Source organism: Mustela lutreola, chromosome 16 (assembly GCF_030435805.1).
Source record: "Mustela lutreola isolate mMusLut2 chromosome 16, mMusLut2.pri, whole genome shotgun sequence".
Taxonomy (NCBI): Eukaryota; Metazoa; Chordata; class Mammalia; order Carnivora; family Mustelidae; genus Mustela; species Mustela lutreola.
In genome coordinates, this window is record NC_081305.1 from 46408943 (window position 1) to 46425483 (window position 16541).

General features: G+C 45.8%; 1 protein-coding gene and 1 long non-coding RNA gene across 2 annotated transcripts; both read right to left on the bottom strand.

Moving 5' to 3' along the window:
- Positions 1 to 541: 541 nt before the first annotated feature.
- LOC131817968 (cytochrome P450 2G1) lies at positions 542 to 10852 on the bottom strand. Its single transcript, XM_059151920.1, has 9 exons — positions 10673 to 10852; positions 9919 to 10081; positions 8443 to 8592; positions 6770 to 6930; positions 6343 to 6519; positions 5077 to 5218; positions 2960 to 3147; positions 2701 to 2842; positions 542 to 821 (listed from the first exon to the last, which is right to left on the bottom strand). The coding sequence occupies exons 1-9, from the start codon at positions 10850 to 10852 to the stop codon at positions 640 to 642; spliced, it is 1485 nt and encodes a 494-aa protein (XP_059007903.1). The 3' UTR covers positions 542 to 639.
- Positions 10853 to 11756: 904 nt separating this feature from the next.
- Positions 11757 to 14402, bottom strand: LOC131818657 (uncharacterized). Its single transcript, XR_009348906.1, has 2 exons — positions 13004 to 14402; positions 11757 to 12229 (listed from the first exon to the last, which is right to left on the bottom strand). It is a non-coding gene; the product is annotated as an uncharacterized LOC131818657 (long non-coding RNA).
- Positions 14403 to 16541: the final 2139 nt, after the last annotated feature.

Here is a 16541-nt window from a genome sequence, read left to right on the forward strand (position 1 = left end):
TTTAGAGGGAGAGACAATTGACGGGGTTTCAGGCAAGGAGCCAGCAAGATGGTTGTGAATAGAGTATTGGGGGGTTGAGCATCAAGTGGGAAATCTCTGGTGGTGGACTCCTATGAAGGGTAATTAATAACAGGGGAGTCTAAAAGGTCATTTTAAGTAGTTTTCTATGCCCTACAGTGACGGTGCACAGAACACACAAGAAGCCAGCTACACTCAACAGCTTTGACTCCCTGGCTGCTTTTATTTTATTTTATTTTGTGCGGGAGATGATAATCAGGGAGACGAATGGTGCACTACATTTGGGTCACTATCACAAAAAGACATAGAGTCTATAACAAGAATTCGGTGGAGACAGGAAGCACCACAGAGGGGAAGAGAACACAAATTCTCCAGATTGTTGCTGAAATCTTGGACAGCGCATTGCTTTTCCATTGGATGGAGCCGGTACATATCTCTGTATTTGCCCGCAACCCTCCCTGACCTGCAGTCCCATGACAGTAGGAATAGTGCCTTCTCTTAGAGCTGTTGTGAGGATTTAAGCTGTTGTGAGCGCCTCTCCACCTTAGAGGAGGTGAGCTGTGCACTCGTATCCGTGGACAGAGCTCTGGTCTCCGACCTTCCACGCTCAGTAGGGGGCACTCAGCGGGCCTTGAGGCAGAGCTCGTAGGTTGGAGGGATATTGCCAAAGCCTGAGACCCTGGGTGTGATATCGATGTCAGCGGGTGGCACCAGCGAGTGTAGAGAGAAGTTCTGAAGGATGGACGTAAAGTAGAGAAAGAGTTCCATGCGGGCCATAGCCTCGCCCAGGCAGATGCGCTTTCCTGTGGGCACAGGGGAGGATGGAGGGCGGCTCATATTTGCACTGGGATCATGAGGGCATGTGGAGCTTTCTGGCCCCATCACCCCATCACCGCTCAGAGCCTCCTCAGCATCCCTGGGCTCATGATAATTAATACCTGCTTTGTGGGGTTATTGTAAAAGACTCAGTGGGCTCCTCTAGGATCTGCCACTTATAGGAGCTCAACACATGGCAGCTACTTCTCTGATGACTTGATTCCATCAGATTCCAAGAAGGAATGGCTCTAAAAAAACCCCTCGAATTTGAAGTTTCTGTTCATTTAAATTTCTCAAAGGTTTACCAAATGCCTGTTAGGTGTCAGATGCTGGTGAAGGGGGAAAAAAAGGAAAGAAAGAAAGACTGACTCACCCTTAAATAATGCTTACTATTTGTTGGTCACCCTTCCAATGGTTTGAAAAGATGAATCCCCACTTTATAGACAGGAAACGGAAGTAACTCACCTATGACTCCAACCTTTATAAGGGTGGGGTGGGGGTTCTGTTTCCTAACCACTGCACTGATTGAATATGGCTTATACTTAAAATACTCTCTTAAGGTGATGTGTCATCGGTCACAAGCTCCTGTTCATCAGGCAAATCCACCTGCTGCCTATTTTTTATACTACCTGCAAACTGGTTAAAAAAAGAAAATCACACACCCCAAATGGAGTCACTTAGATTAGGCCAAGTCATTAACCCATGCTCAATATCTAAGCTAATTTCAACCTCCCCCAGAAATGCAGTCTTAACCAGTTAGTTGAGAATTTTTTGATCCGCACCCATGAAACGATCTGCCACATGGACCCTCTCCACCCCCTAGAAGAAGATGACGTAATCCGCCTAATAAGATCTTGCCATTTGCAAAGACATGGATGGAACTAGAGGGCATCGTGCTAAGCAAAATAAGTCAATCAGAAAAGTCAAATATCATAGGATTTCATGCATGTGAGGAATTTAAGAAACAAAACAGAAGACCATAGGGGAAGGGAGGAAAAAATAAAACAAGATGAAATCAGAGAGGGAGACAAACCTTAAGACACTCTTAATTCTGGGTTAAGGGCATTAAGGAGGGCATGTGATGTCTAGAGCAGTGGGTGTTATATGCAGCTGATGAATCACTGAACTTTACCCCTGAAACTAATAATATACTATATGTTAGTTAATCAAATTTAAATAAAATTTTAAAACCCTGCCCTTTCCCTAGGGGAAGGTGATCTTGTCTATAACAATCCTTTCTTTTCTTTTGCTAATAACTTCCTGCCCACTCTCCTCCCTATACAGACTTTCTATTTCTACAACCCTAAGGCTGCCCTCTACTTACTAGATGGAATGCTGCTTGATTCATGAATCATTTAATAAAGCCAATTATATATTCAAATTTACTCAACTGAATATTTGTTCTTCAACAAAACTAAGGATGCTTTTCACATCTTTAAATGGTTGAACACCATCAAAAGAAAAATAACATTTTCTGACATGTGTGAATTCGATGAAATTCAAATTTCTATGTTCATAAATAAAGGTTTTTGGTATCACAGACATTCTCATGCATTTTTTGTGCTGTCCATGGTCACTTCTAAGGCACAAGGGGGGTTAGTTGAATAGTTCAGACTGAGATTCTACTCCTGGCAAAAACTAAAATATTTTCTACTTGGTCCTTAACAGAAAAAGTTTGCTGATATCTGTTTAGTACTATACCTTTTCTAATTATCAGAGTTAACGGTTCTAATATCCCATGATTCTGGAAAATAGCATTCAACTTTCCATCCAGACCTGAATGTCGAAAACAGACCAAGAATTGGGGGGTCACATCTAACATGTTCCTGTGGTGGGGGCGGGGGAGTTCAGACCATAGAAACCTACCAGAGGAAAAAGGTACAAAGGCTTCATTCTTCTTGAAGCGGCCCTGCTCATCCAGGAAGTGTTGAGGATAGAAGGCATCTGGATAACGGAAGTATTTGGGGTCTTTGAGGACTGAGCCAAGCAGCGGGAACACATCAGTGCCCTGAGGTGGAAATTTGGACAGTTAGGAGAAATCAGTGTTGGAGGATGGGGGCAGGGAACCAGAAGGAGAGAGGAGTGAGGTGGAGGGAGAAGGGGTAACAATGAGACCCAGCTCTACCTTGGGCAGAAGGTAGCCTCGGAAATGAGTGTCCCGGATGACATTATGGGGGACACCCATGGGTACGATATCTGTCAGTCTCTGTATCTCATGGATCACAGCATCCGTGTAGGGCATCTTCACTCTGTCATCCACACTTGGGATCCGGTGTGGTCCAATCACCTGGTCAATCTCTTCATGGATCTTGGCTAGAAGGGGCCAGAAAACATAGCAGACAAGGATACAGGAGGTGTTTCTGGAGGTCAAGGCTAGGCTATGGGTTTGTATCTTTAGTACCTGTGGATCCTGAGGGAGCGCACCATGTGTGTTTGCAATGCCTCTTTATTCTTAACATCAGACTCATTGGTGGGGTGCTCCCAGACCGATGGGAGGCACACAGCCTGGAGCCTAGAGTGCCCGCTGGGATATTTGGTCTTTATCTTGCAAGTACTAAAGAGCAGGGCAGTGTCCTGGTTCCCAGATGGGCTGTCATACACAGATTTTTGATAAGATGGAGGAAAGGTACAACACATAACCAGGACAAGATTGAAGCAAGTGACAGCAATTATGTCACAGGAATTAAGAACAGTATTGGTGCAGTTACTCCTCCCTGAACTTCCTAGATGAGTGACTCTGAGGCAAATGACTTAACCTTCTGAGCCTCTGTTTCTTTCTTTCTTTTTTTTTTTTTTAAGATTCTATTTATTTATTTGACAGAGACAGCAATAGGCAGAGAGGCAGGCAGACAGAGAGGGGATTGCAGGCTCCCCGCTGAGCAAAAAGCCCAATATGGGGATGGATCCCAGGACCCTGAGATTATGATCCGAGCAGAAGGCAGAGGCCCCACCCACTGGGCTACCTAGACACCCTGAGCCTCTGTTTCTTCATCTTCCAAATGGATGAGATAGTTCAACAAGTTTATAGAGTTGTAAAATTTACCTAAAATGCAGCATGCAAGTAAGTAGAATAGTGCCTAGGCACATAGCAGGTGTCCGTTAAATATCTGATTGTTTAGGTATTTAGTTGTTATTATTATCATTTGGTAAAACACAAGGACAATGGAGCAGGGGCTAGAAAAGTTTGAGTGGAAACAAGTTAGACTCTCCCATTGTCTATACCAGGAAAAATTTTTTGGCTTGTTTTGAACTGCATTAGAAGGGAGAAATGCCAATATTGGGGGTTTTCTTTAAGCAAGGAATGAGCTCCTCGTCATTAGAGTTACCCAACAAGACCAGACTGCAATTTATTGGAGATGGATTCTATTGGATTCCTGCACTATAGTTGGCTAAATAAGGACCATCAAAGGTGGGCGCCTGGGTGGCTCAGTGGGTTAAGCCGCTGCCTTCGGCTCAGGTCATGATCTCAGGGTCCTGGGATCGAGTCCCGCATCAGGCTCTCTGCTCGGCAGGGAGCCTGCTTCCCTCTCTCTCTCTCTCTCTGCCTGCCTCTCCATCTACTTGTGATTTCTCTCTGTCAAATAAATAAATAAAATCTTTAAAAAAAAAAAAAAAGGACCATCAAAGATAACTACTTCCTAATCCCCAGAAATTGTGCATGTTACCATAGAGGACAAACTTGGGGCTTTGAAGACATCATCAGAGTAAGGCTCTTGAGAGGTGGAGATTATCCTGGATTATCCAGATTGGCCCTAAATAAAATCACAAGTGTCTGTGTAATTGGGAAGCAGAAGGGTCAGAGTGAGAGGAGATGTGAGCACCGAAGCAGAGAGATTTGAAGATGCTATGCTTCTGGCCTTGAAGATGAAGCAAGGGTCATGAGCCCAGGAATGCAAGGAATACAGCTCTTGAAGCCGAAAAGGCAAGGAAACGGATTCTACCTTGATTCCACCCAGTGAAATCCTGTGTAAACTTCCGAAATCCAGAACTGTAGGATAATAGATTTATGCTAATTTAAGCTGCTAAATTTCTGGTAATTTATTACAGCAACCATAGGAAACTAACACAGGCACCAAGTAGAAGATTAGTTAAATAGCCTTCTAAGTCAGAGGTGAGATTCTGTACACTGAGATTCCAGAGTGTGAAGAGTGTATGACCGTGGGGTTCTAAGGTTTCAAGATTATGTCTTCTTCCCTGTTGGGAGTGGGGGTCACCAGGTAAGCAGCTCAGGTGAACACTCACCTTCCACCTCAGGGTACTTCATCATTAGCAGCAATCCATAACGTAGTGTAGAGCTCACAGTCTCTGTGCCAGCAAAGAATAGGTTGAGTGTGGTCAGCACCAAATTCTTGAGATTAAATTCTGTGTGGGGATTATTTGTATCCTAAAAATGAGAGGGATAGGACACAGAATCACCCTCTTCTGTGTTTATCTTCTTATTTTATCCCTTTGTGGAAACACAATAGATGGTTAAACCAAGTGACTATCTGGGAGATGAAACAGCCAGAGCAGAGGTCCTGGGGCAGCAGTGTCCCCCATGTATAGAGGAACAACAAGGAGGCCAGTGTGATTGGAGTGGACAGTGGAGGAAATGGGAGGAGAAAAAGTAGAAATTTGAAAGTTCTAGGACATTAAGCTATATAATTGTAAAATTCCAAGTGCTGAGTGTAATAAGAAAAATACATAAATTTCTAAAATTCCAAGACTTTATGATATAGAAGTATTAAGTTTCTAAATTTCTACATCTCTAAGACTCAAATTTAAAGCTTAAACTCTTAAGCTTCTCAAATTCTCAAAGTCTAAACTTCTCAAATTCTAAGACTGTAAAGACTCATTCTGGCTTTCTGTATTTGTAAGTCTCTGGTAGTTGTAATCACAAATGATTTGAAGGGTATAAGTTTTAATTATCCTTGCTCTTAAATTTTCTAGATTCAAAGTTTATTTTAAAAGCGTAAGAGTAGGGTGCCTGGGTGGCTCAGTCGTTGGGCATCTGCCTCGACTCAGGTCACGATTCCGGGATCCTGGGATCAAGCCCCACATCGGCTCCCTGCTCAGCAGGAAGCCTGCTTCTCCCTCTCCCACTTCCCCTGCTTGTGTTCCCTCTCTCACTACCTTTCTCTGTCAAATAAAAAAATTAAATCTTTTGTGAGGGTTGCTGGGGGGAGGGGGTTTCGGAGAAGGGGGTGGGATTATGGACATTGGGGAGGGTATGTGCTTGGGTGAGTGCTGTGAAGTGTGTAAACCTGGTGATTCACAGACCTGTACCCCTGGGGATAAAAATATATGTTTATAAAAAATAAAAAATTAATTAAAAAATTAAATCTTTTAAAAAAAATAAATGAAAGCGTAAGAGTGTATGTATGCCTTCACAGTTTCTATATCTCATCTATAAATAAGATCCAACGATGTAAAACAATGCTTGCTCTTTTAACTCCAACAGGTTTGCAGGTAAAATTTGCAGGTACTAGGGAATAGGATGATGACAGAAAAGGATTGGAGAAGAGGTACCTGGTACATCTTGATGAGGAAGCAGTCAATGAAGTCCCGAGGGTTTTGTGGGTCAAAAGATGCTTCATTTATCTTCACCCTAGAGGCAATGAAGTCCTTGAGCTCTTCTACCAAGTAGTAGATGCGATTATGTCTTCCTGGCAAGTACTGCATGATCCCGGAATACATGTCATATAGCTGTGGGAAATAAGCAAAGGGAGTTTGTCAGCAATGGGCACCTGGGGCCAGTGTAGGCTGAGTCTGGGGTCAGCTAGCTGGGCTCAACACCCAGATCTGGGTCTGAGGATTGGGTGAGTCCATTTGCTTCTTGGAGGCTCCAGGTGTATCAATCCTTGCCTCCCAAGGTTGTGGGGAGGACTAAGTGAGGTACAGGCAGGTGCTTAGTTCACTGAGATTGGGAGTGGGCAGGGAGGTGGTTAGTGGGCACCTGTGCCCAGGGTGTGCTCATCTCAATGAAACTCTCATTGATCATCTGCAGCAGCTTCAGGAACTGCTGGTCTTCATAGTCAAAGCGGCTTCCAAAGACGACAGAACTGATGACGTTGGAGACAGTGCGGCTCAGGAAGAAGGTGGGTTCGATGGGAGAACCTGGAGGGTGGAAATTGTCTAGGTTGGAGACAGTGATTAGGAGCATGGGATGGAGAACCATTCAATCATGGATACAAGTCTTGGCTCCACTGTGTAATAGCACATGTTAGTTACTTCATTTTTTTGTGTTTCGAGTCTAGATTTCCCAGTATGCAAATTGGTTTAGTAACCAAATTGGTTTAGTAACCTGAGGCTTCAATATAATTATCCATGTGAAATGCTTAGCACTGTCCTTGCCATGTAATAAGCACCCAAAAAGTGCTGGTGGAGTTTAATCATTACTTTTGGTTATTTAACTGTGTTTGTGCTGTAGAGTCACAGATTTGGGAAAGAAGTCATGGTATGGGACACATTAAAAAAAAAAAAAAAAGGAAGGCTAGATTCTGTGTATCTCTAGCAATGATTCCATTTGAACTATTAAGAAAATTCTTCCTTTGGCCTCAGCTGCACCATCTAAAACAGGATACCGGATCTGGGGACAATTTTTCTAGAACAACGCTCATATTCATAAATACACAATTTTGCAAGTAATTTCTGGGGGTACAATGGACATTCAAAGTCTTCATGTCAGGGTGTCTGGGTGGCTCAGTGGGTTAAAGTCTCTGCCTTCAGCTCAGGTCACAATTGCAGGGTCCTGGGATTGAGCCCCACAATGAGCTCTTTGCTCAGCAGGGAGCCTGCTTCCCCTCTGTCTCTGCCTGCCTCTCTGCCTGCTTGTGATCTCTGTCTGTCAAATAAATAAAATCTTAAAAAAAAAAAAAAGCCTTCATTTAGACTGTTTAGTTAGCACCCATGAAACCTAGAAGGGAAACTCTGATTTAGAGAAATTTCTCTTTCTTGTTATATCTTATCTATTTCTCTTTGTACTTCTAAGCTGCTGTGTCTTTTTTTCCCTCTAAATCCTGTTGATTCCAGACCTTATTTCAGGGCAGGGATTGGATTCCTTAAAAAATATAATCAAATGAGTATAGAGTTTCAGATTTGCAAGATGAAAGATTCTGGAGATCTGTTTCACAACAATGCAAATACACTGGAATAGGCATTTAGGAATGGTTAGGATGGTAAAATTGTACAATATGTAGTTTTATGACAATTGTATTATGTATTTATGTATTTATGACAATTGTATTCCCTAAGTGGAGGTGGCAGAGACCTATGGGTTGAGTGTATGTACTATATGTATACATATATGTGTAATTAAATTTGATCCTGTCATCGGAAAAAGGCACAAATTTACATATTGCAAAAGTTTGCACATGCTTTCAGGAGCTCACAAAATCCCTGAGATCCACTGATTAAAGCTTCTGAACAAGTGGTCTCTGAGAGGCTTTCACATTAACTTTTAACATGGAGACTGGCTAGAAATCTCAGTAAATCCTTAGTCTTTTTCATCCTCTCCCATTCTAGAGCCTTCTCCCACCAAGGCCCATCTTCTCATGACTGAGCTCTTTATAATAACCATTCATCTTTTAGCTCTGCCCCCTTGTTGCCCCCCCCCCCCCACCGCCTTACCCTTGGTCTTCCGTAATTCCTCTAGTAAAAAGCCAGCCTCTTCCTGGATCCGCTCCTCAATGCTCCGCTTTCCCATTCCGAAGTCCCGAAGAATGGTCAGGGAGAAGCGTCGGAGGATCCTCCATCGTTCTCCATTAGCCAGAGCTACACCTGCCAGAATCTTTGGGTCAACCTCCTGCCTCCCCTCCCCTTCCTGTGTCTAACTCTGTGCTACACAAGGATGGGAACAAATTATGAAAGCTCTGGACTCTGGTCTCAGGGAAGCCCTTCCCAACCTCCCAGGCTTGATGGAGAGACCGTGGTTCCCTCCCTACGGGACCCTCAAAAACAGTCTAGGATTGAGATGGATGGAAAGGAAATCAGGCTAGGAATGATTGAGGGAGATCATGGAGAGTTTATTACAGGATAAAGACCTAGAACAGGATAAATAACTGGTTGGATGCATAGGAAGGGCGAGGGGGTATAGAGAGAATGCCATTTATGGTACCTTGGAATGGAGAACTACTTTTATCTTCTGTACACCATTTGGGTTCTCTAGATATATGCATACATGTAACAGAAGCTCATACCTGTACATCAATATACCCACCTTCTAGGAAGCAACACTTTGAAATGACCAGATGTGTGTGGATTGATAATTAATGTTTAGAAATTTAATGAAATTATTTTAGTGGATTAATGAATGAAAGGAAGCGTTTTGACTGGAATGACTGATAGATGATGGATAAGAGACTCAATGGGTGAGTAAAGTGTTAATGAGTAGAGGGTTTGGGATGAATGGATAAGTGGCTGGAAAGATTTACGGATTGAAAGGTTAATTGATGGGTGAATAATAGAAGGGTTAGTGAATGGATGGATGGATGGAATGGTGGATAGATGGGTGAATGGAAAGTTAATTCATAGATGTACAGATAAATTGGATAGAAAGATATTTGTATAGAAAGGCTAATTAATAAATGGATGTTTTTGGAGGATGCGTAGATCAATGGAGAAGTGGATAAATGGGAGGAAATAGATAGGGATAGATAAATGGATGGAAATATGGAAAGAATAGCATGAGGCTGTTTGGAATTGAAGAGTGTGAACAGTTAGAGGTAGATGTATAGGACATACTAGAAAGGTATATCCCTAAGTGGAGGTGGCAGGGACCTATGGGTTGGGTGTGTATGTATGTACAGAGAGATAAGAAGTAATGTTGTTGTAAGTGCTTCAGTGGGTATACAGTGTCACTAATCCATTAAAAACAGAAGTAATGCAGCAGATACTCATGAGCCAGATGTTTTGGGTTCAAAACAAAATTGTTTCACTTACTGTGTGATATTACCCAAACTCTCACCCTCAGCTTCCTCATTTGCAAAATTAGTAAGACATTAATAGTTCCCTCAAAGGAGTCAATGCAGTCATTCATGCAGAGGACTTATCAAGGAAACCGGGACATACGAAGTATATTATCATCATTTTGTCGATGTTACTTACCATGACCTTGGAAGTTTCGCTCTATCGAAGCCAGTTCTCCGCGGCCACTGAACTCATCTGCCCGGTCTACCAGGGCCTCTTTCACTGCCTCATGTCCACATAAAACAACCACTGGCCGGGGACCCATGTACACAGTGAAGACTGGACCATACTTCTCCTTAAGCTGGGAGCAAAGGAAGATATAATTGGAGGGAGCTGAGTGGAGGACCAAGTATATATCAATCAAGGACTTTAGGGTGGAAATTTCAAGAGGGTACAGATATAGGAATAACAGATAAAGGTGAGTCTTGGGCTTAGACTATTGAGCAAAAGGTACAGATGCCTTGGGTCCTGTGATCCTGGGCAAGACCTCCCCGCCCAGTGCCTCCACAAGCCTTAGTTTCGTCATCTGTAAAATGGTGGACCTGGATGAACTGGACTCCAAGATCTATGCTTCTCTCTCTGCAATGCTCAATTTCTGGAACCCTGAGATTTCATGATACTGAGTGTCAAAGTTCTAAGTCCATCACAGTGCACGAGTTCTTGTGTTTAAGGGTGTAAGGTATAGTGATTCTGAAGTTCTCAGATATGAGAGTCTTAAGTTCCAGTGTGCCAGGAGTCTGTGTTTCCATGAGTTTAAGATTCTGGAATTTTAGTAGTCTAAGGTTTATAAGGTCTATGTTTCTAAGAGTCTATGTTTTAGATGTTACAAAGTTATACATGTGTCTACAGAATTAGTTGTTGCCAGCTCTGTGAGAGGAGTAGTCAGACTTACCTTCATGAAAGACTGAAAAGTGGCATCAGTACGGACTTGCAACACGTTCCCCAGGAAGGGTATTGGTGTGGGCCCAGGGGGCAGCTTACCCCCCTTGCTGTTCCGTTTCCAGGCGATGAGGATGAGTAGACAAGACAAGGAGAGTGCCAGAAAGATGGTGAAAGCCCCTCCTAGCTCCATGGTGTCAGGTTGAAGGGTTGTGTCCAGGGAACCAGATTCTGCTTAAATATGTTCTGGGAAATCAGCTGTGCAGAAATCTGAACACCCTGAGATTTAAGTTTTCCGGGTATGGATGCCATTAGAGAGGATATTGCTTTATCTGGGGGGTTGTTATATAACCTCTAATCTCCCACCTGAATAAAGATGGATTGAATTCATACAGGGAAATCCACTGGGGCCATCCCTCTTTCTTCATATTTCCAGTCTCAGCTCAACCCCTGGTTCAACATGTCTTGGTGGGATGTGGGAGGCAGCTGAACATCATTTTTAGACTATTGCATTAGGAATCAGACATTCTGGGTTCAAATTTCCACTCCACCTTTTCTCCATTGGCAAGTCACCTAACCCTCTTGGTCTCAGTTTCTGGAATCTGTCAATAATAGGGTAACCATACTGTTTTATAAAGTCTTGGTAAAGAACAAAGATGACTCCTTTCTCATTGCCTAACTAATCAATTTCTTTAAAAATACAGTATGATGAAGATTTAGAATAGCAAAAGAAATAACTCAATTGAAAAGGTTTTTTATTTTTTAAGATTTTATTTATTTATTTTTAGAGAGAGAGTGACAGAGGGCAAGCAGGGAGAGGAACAGGTGGGATGGGTGGCAGAGGGGAAGGAATTTCATGCAGATTCCATTAAGGGCAGAGTCCAACATGGGGTTTGATCTCACCACCTTGGTTTTACGACCCCAGCCTAAACCAAGAGTTGGATGCCCAGTTGATTTACCATAGATGGGCTTGAGCTGAGCTCAAATTCAGAGATTCTATTACTAAAGAAAGAAGGGATAAAGGGATGTAAGGGAACAATTAACATGGCATCTGCCGTGGGGATCGACCCAGGGCCAATAAGGAAACAAAAGAAAAGCAATCAGCAAACAACAGAGTTGATATTTGGCAGACACACTCATCCTTAGGAAGGTCTGGGATAGGAAGTGGGGTCCTAGACAGGTTCCCGGACACAGCAGAGGTGAATCCTTTGGGCATCGTGCTGGTTTTGTTCACATGCTTCCAGACGATAAAGCTCACCAGGATGGACACGCGGTAAACAGGAAGAGGGTGAGGCCGTCTCAGATCTCCAGGTCCCCAGGAACAAGGAACCGTCCTTGGCCATGGGCCCTGGCTACAGAGACTCAGCTTCTTTGGTAACCTGAATACCTTTGGATTAAAATCCCTGGGGGTTGGATCCCATGTGGGAGCTCGCCATGGCTATGGAGCTTACGTAACTTGTAGTCTCCTCTGAGCTCGCCGCTCAGTGTCTTCACCCCTGCACTCCTCCTTCACTAATGTAGGCATCCTCCACGTTTGTCCTCTGAGAACATGTCCGAGGTCATGGACGTTCTAGGGTTAGGGAGAATCAGGTTTGCATTCTGCCTCTGCTCCTTTCTTGGTGAGTGGGTTCTGGAACAGGACACCTAATTTCTTTGAACCTCCATTTTCCCCTTCCATAAAATGAGAATACCCATAACAGTTCCTCCCTTGCCAAACCTGGAGGTTTGTACGGACTAAATGTATTGAAAGCCATCAGCACGGTGCCAGTACTATCATTCAACAACCAACTTACTCTCTAACCGAGGCTCCTCAGCCCTTTGAAATCTGTTCTTACGGAGGAATTTGCTGTAAGTGGGGCAGATGGCTAGGGCAGGGAGGCTGAGCAAGGTTTCGAGTAGGGTATGGTAGGGGGCAGGGCGTGGGCAGGACTGTCGCTGGGTGCTGGACTAGCAGGGAGAAGAGGTGGGGACTGCCCATCCCTGAGCCTCTTCTGTACACCAGCACTGTGCTAAATTCGTGACCGTCATACTCTGATGGACCTCCACGTCCTTGTGCATCATTCCCATTTTCCACACAGACTGAGACTCACCCAGGTTATTGAGCTCTCAAGGGCAGACTTAGGATTAGCATGCCTCTTTGTCCTTCCAGAAACTCTCTCCCACCCGTGACTTGCCTGGGGGTCCTCTGTGTGGGGAAGGTTTGGGGATGGGACCAGGTAGTAGGTATCTAAGAAGGAGGGAGACTATGAGTGGAGTGTCGGGAGGGGGTGTCTCTGTTGCTGAAATGGAGGTTTGGGAAGGTAGCTACTTACTGTTGTTTTCAGTGGGTGGAGCAGAGACCTACCGAATTTTCAGGAGCACCATGGTGACCAAGAGTCTCCAGGAAGAGCTAAGAACCCAAAGCATTGTCTCCCTTGCTGAAGCCCCAAATCAGTGGGCTGGGGTAGCCTCCACCATCCTTCCTTCTGTGCTCAGACTTTTAACAGAGCTGAATTGGATGGTTCCCCAAAGTTTCCATTACCACCTTGTTTGCACAGCTTGGCACTTTTCCTAGGAGCTGGGAGAGCCCCGGTGCCTGCCTGCCTCCTTCAGGAAGCTCCCCATGACTGCAGCCTCTGACCTGTTTATTCTGTTTCTAGGCTGGGGGAAGCAGTTATCTGATCTCTGCACCCAATCCAGGGAGAATGAGCTGGGAGAGCATCTGTGAGGCTGGGTTGGTGGACTGAGAAAAAAAGAGAACTAAGAAGGGTGAGAAGAAAGAAAATGTTCTTCCTGGCCTCTTCCTCATCCCCCACAGTCAGCTGCTATGCATAACAAACAATTACATAATCAGCCCCCTCCAGCTAGAAGGAGAGGGATCTGGGCAAAGGACATGTGTCAGTAAGAAGGGAGCAAAGAAAGTGATCTCAGAGTGACAAAAAACAAAAGAGGGAAAGAGTGGCATGGGACAGAAAGAGAGAGACAGAGTATCAGAGAGAGACTGGGGAAAAGGGACGGGAGGGAGGGGTCAACTAGGACCCAGAGCAACAGCGAGAAGGAATCAGAAAAACATACAAGATAGAGACTGACCCTTGGAGGGAAAGACACAGAGAAAGGAAGAGCCAGACCTAAGGAACACTCACTCAGAGATGTGTAGACAGAGAGAGAGAGAGAGAGCTGGACACAAGGAGAGATCTAGAGAAGCAAGAAATAGAGCTGCAGAGGAGGGAGTCACACACATGCTGAGAGCCTGAGACAGAAGGTCAGGGAGAGGGACACAGAGACACAGAAAGCTGCAGGAGTCCAGGGAAGGATCCCAGGACCTGCCTGAAGCAGAAACAGAGGGGCGTCAGGGACCAGAAAGATAGTCCCATCAAAGGGCTGGAGAGCTGGTCAAGTCTTGTGAGCAGCCAGCAGACAGGAGACATTATTTTTCTAGTTTATGTTACACGTCAGGCCCTGATAGAGCAGATCTCTTGGAATCCCAATCACAAACCTCAATGACAAGGGCCCCAGCTGACACTTCTAGAGTACTGACTATGTCCCAGGATGGTCTCAGCACTTGGGCACACACCCACCTGGTCCCAAAGCAACCCCACCCGGTAAGGACAACTACGATCTCCACTGCACAGAGAAAGAGACTGAGGCATGCAGAGGGCTAATTCAAGGTCACCAGCTAGGAGGAGTCAGGGGCTGGCAGCCAGGCAATCTGGCCCCAATCTGCCATTTTTTAAAAAAGATTTTACTTATTTACTTGAGAGAGAAAGAGTGAGAGAGAGAGAGAGCATGAGAAGGGAGAGGGTCAGAGGGAGAAGCAGACTCCCTGAGCAGTGAGCCCGATGTAGGACATTATCCCAGGACTCCAGGATCATGACCTGAGCCGAAGGCAGACTCTTAACCAACTGAGCCACCCAGGCGCCCCTCCAATCTGCCATTTTAAGTTCTCCACTCCCAAGAGAGAGCTGGGAACCCTAAAGACGTGTCCCCCCAATTTGAAAGTGAGAGTTCTTAGCCTGGAGTCCAAAGATTGACGGCAGGAGCTTCTGAAAATCCCCAAATGATCTTGCATCATGGGGCTCCATCATGCCCCCTGGGAGAAGCTGAGTTCATGTCTTTGATAGGTATAGTGGGGAGGCATAGTTCTAATTTATTCCCAACATGGTTATTATGAACCCTACTACATGTCGGGCACTGTTCTAAAGGATGGAACTACACAGAGACGAAGCAAACAATCACAACAAAACAATGAGATTCTCTGTTCCTAGAGATGCTATATGGATGGGAAGAGGGATTGATCATGAGCTCTTGCCTCAAGCCTTTTGCCCTTGCTGTGCCCTCTGCCAGGACTGCTTCTCCCCACATCTTCCCATGGCTGACTCTCAGAAGTCACCTCCTCCAAGAAGCCCTCCCTGACCGCCCAATCTCCAGCAGCCCCCATCAGGTAGTATCCAGCATAGTTCCTAGTTTAATTTTCCATAGTTCCTAGTATAATTTTCTTCATGGTGTTTATCACCAGCTGAAGTCATTGTATTTATTTAGTGGGCTGCTTGCTTTTTGTCAGCATCTGCAGCCTTCACGAGGGGAGAGATTTTGATTTTCGTGTTCCCCCTTTTTTAAAAAAAAATATTTTTGAGAGAGAGCCAGAGCATGCATGCGTGTAAGCAGGGGAGGGAAGGAAGGAGGGAGGAGAGAGAGACTCTCAAGCAGACACCCTGCTGAGCACAGAGCCCAATACAGGGTTTGATCTCATGACCCTGAGATCATGACCTGAGCCGACATCAAGAGTCTGATGAGGGAGACAGGTGTTCCCCAGGCAGGTGGGCCTCTGTCCAGGTCTCACCCCTGCTGACACAGCTCATGGACTCTCATCTTAGCCCTCAGCTTGGGGAGGATGGGAATGAGACTACCGCTCAGCTCAGGAGTTACCTCTGAGGAAACCGGGGTGGGGGGTGGGTGTGAAGGGATGGGCAGTGACAGGAGACAGGAGGGATGAAGGAACAGAGAGAGGCTGGCTGTCCAAACGCCCTGGCATCTCGCTATCTGGGCCCCAGCCCTCTGCCTTGCCTCCCAGCCCAGCCTTGACCCCACTGGACTGCTGCTCCTGACTACGGGTTTCTCTCTCCAACCCGACTGTGTGCTCTGTGACCGTACGAGCCCCCGGCCGTCTTAGTTTTTGCTGTTTTCCCGCTGCTCCACAATAAATACTAAGGGACAGACAACTTAAATGCAGACAACAGGCTACTGGAACATTCCAGGGGAGAGGTGAGGAGGCCTGAGCAGGGGCTGGAGAGGTGGGCAGGGGTGAAGGCAGCTGACCCTCTCTTTTCCTCCTCCCCCTCCTCCCTTTGCTCATCCTCCCTGCTCTCTCGCACCCCCTTATCTCTCACTTGCCCCCCATCTCTTCCGCACCCCGCCGTCCACACCCACGCCCATTCCCGACAAGGCAGGACCTCTGATTTCATAATCTCAGTTCTGGCTCCTGCTGTTGACACTGTTTCCTTTAGAAACAAAACTGCAGCCAATCTTCCCCATCCATCCACAGATCTGGCCCCTCCGAGAAGAGAACGCATTCAGGAGCCGCGGGGCGGGCTGCAGAGAAGGCCGATTCGGTGGGAGGACCGCCGCGCGCGTGCCCGCGCGCCGTGGGGCCGGTAACGCGGCTCATGCGCCCCCTGCAGGAGAAGGGCTGCAACCTCAGGGTCCGGGCAGCGGGGACGGGGGCGGGGGGCGGGGGGGAGGCTGGGAAGGGAAGTCTGGGTCTGGTGGGTGGGGGCTTTTCAAGAATCTGCTTCCCGAAGAATACATCTTGCGATAGCCCTGAGCTGCATGAAGATAGTCATCCAAGTGGATAGAAGTTAACAGTGTGTTCCACTGGGCGAGCACCCAGGACCTGCCTCCCACCT

What these genes read in the sequence shown, in the direction of transcription:
- LOC131817968 (XM_059151920.1), bottom strand. Translation starts at nt 10,852, where the DNA reads ATGGAGCTAGGAGGGGCTTTCACCATCTTTCTGGCACTCTCCTTGTCT. An exon ending in CTTTTCAGTCTTTCATGAAG is followed by an intron (nt 10,082 to 10,672) that starts GTAAGTCTGACT and finishes CTTTGCTCCCAG; the next exon opens with CTTAAGGAGAAGTATGGTCC. An exon ending in GGAATTACGGAAGACCAAGG is followed by an intron (nt 6,931 to 8,442) that starts GTAAGGCGGTGG and finishes TCCACCCTCCAG; the next exon opens with GTTCTCCCATCGAACCCACC.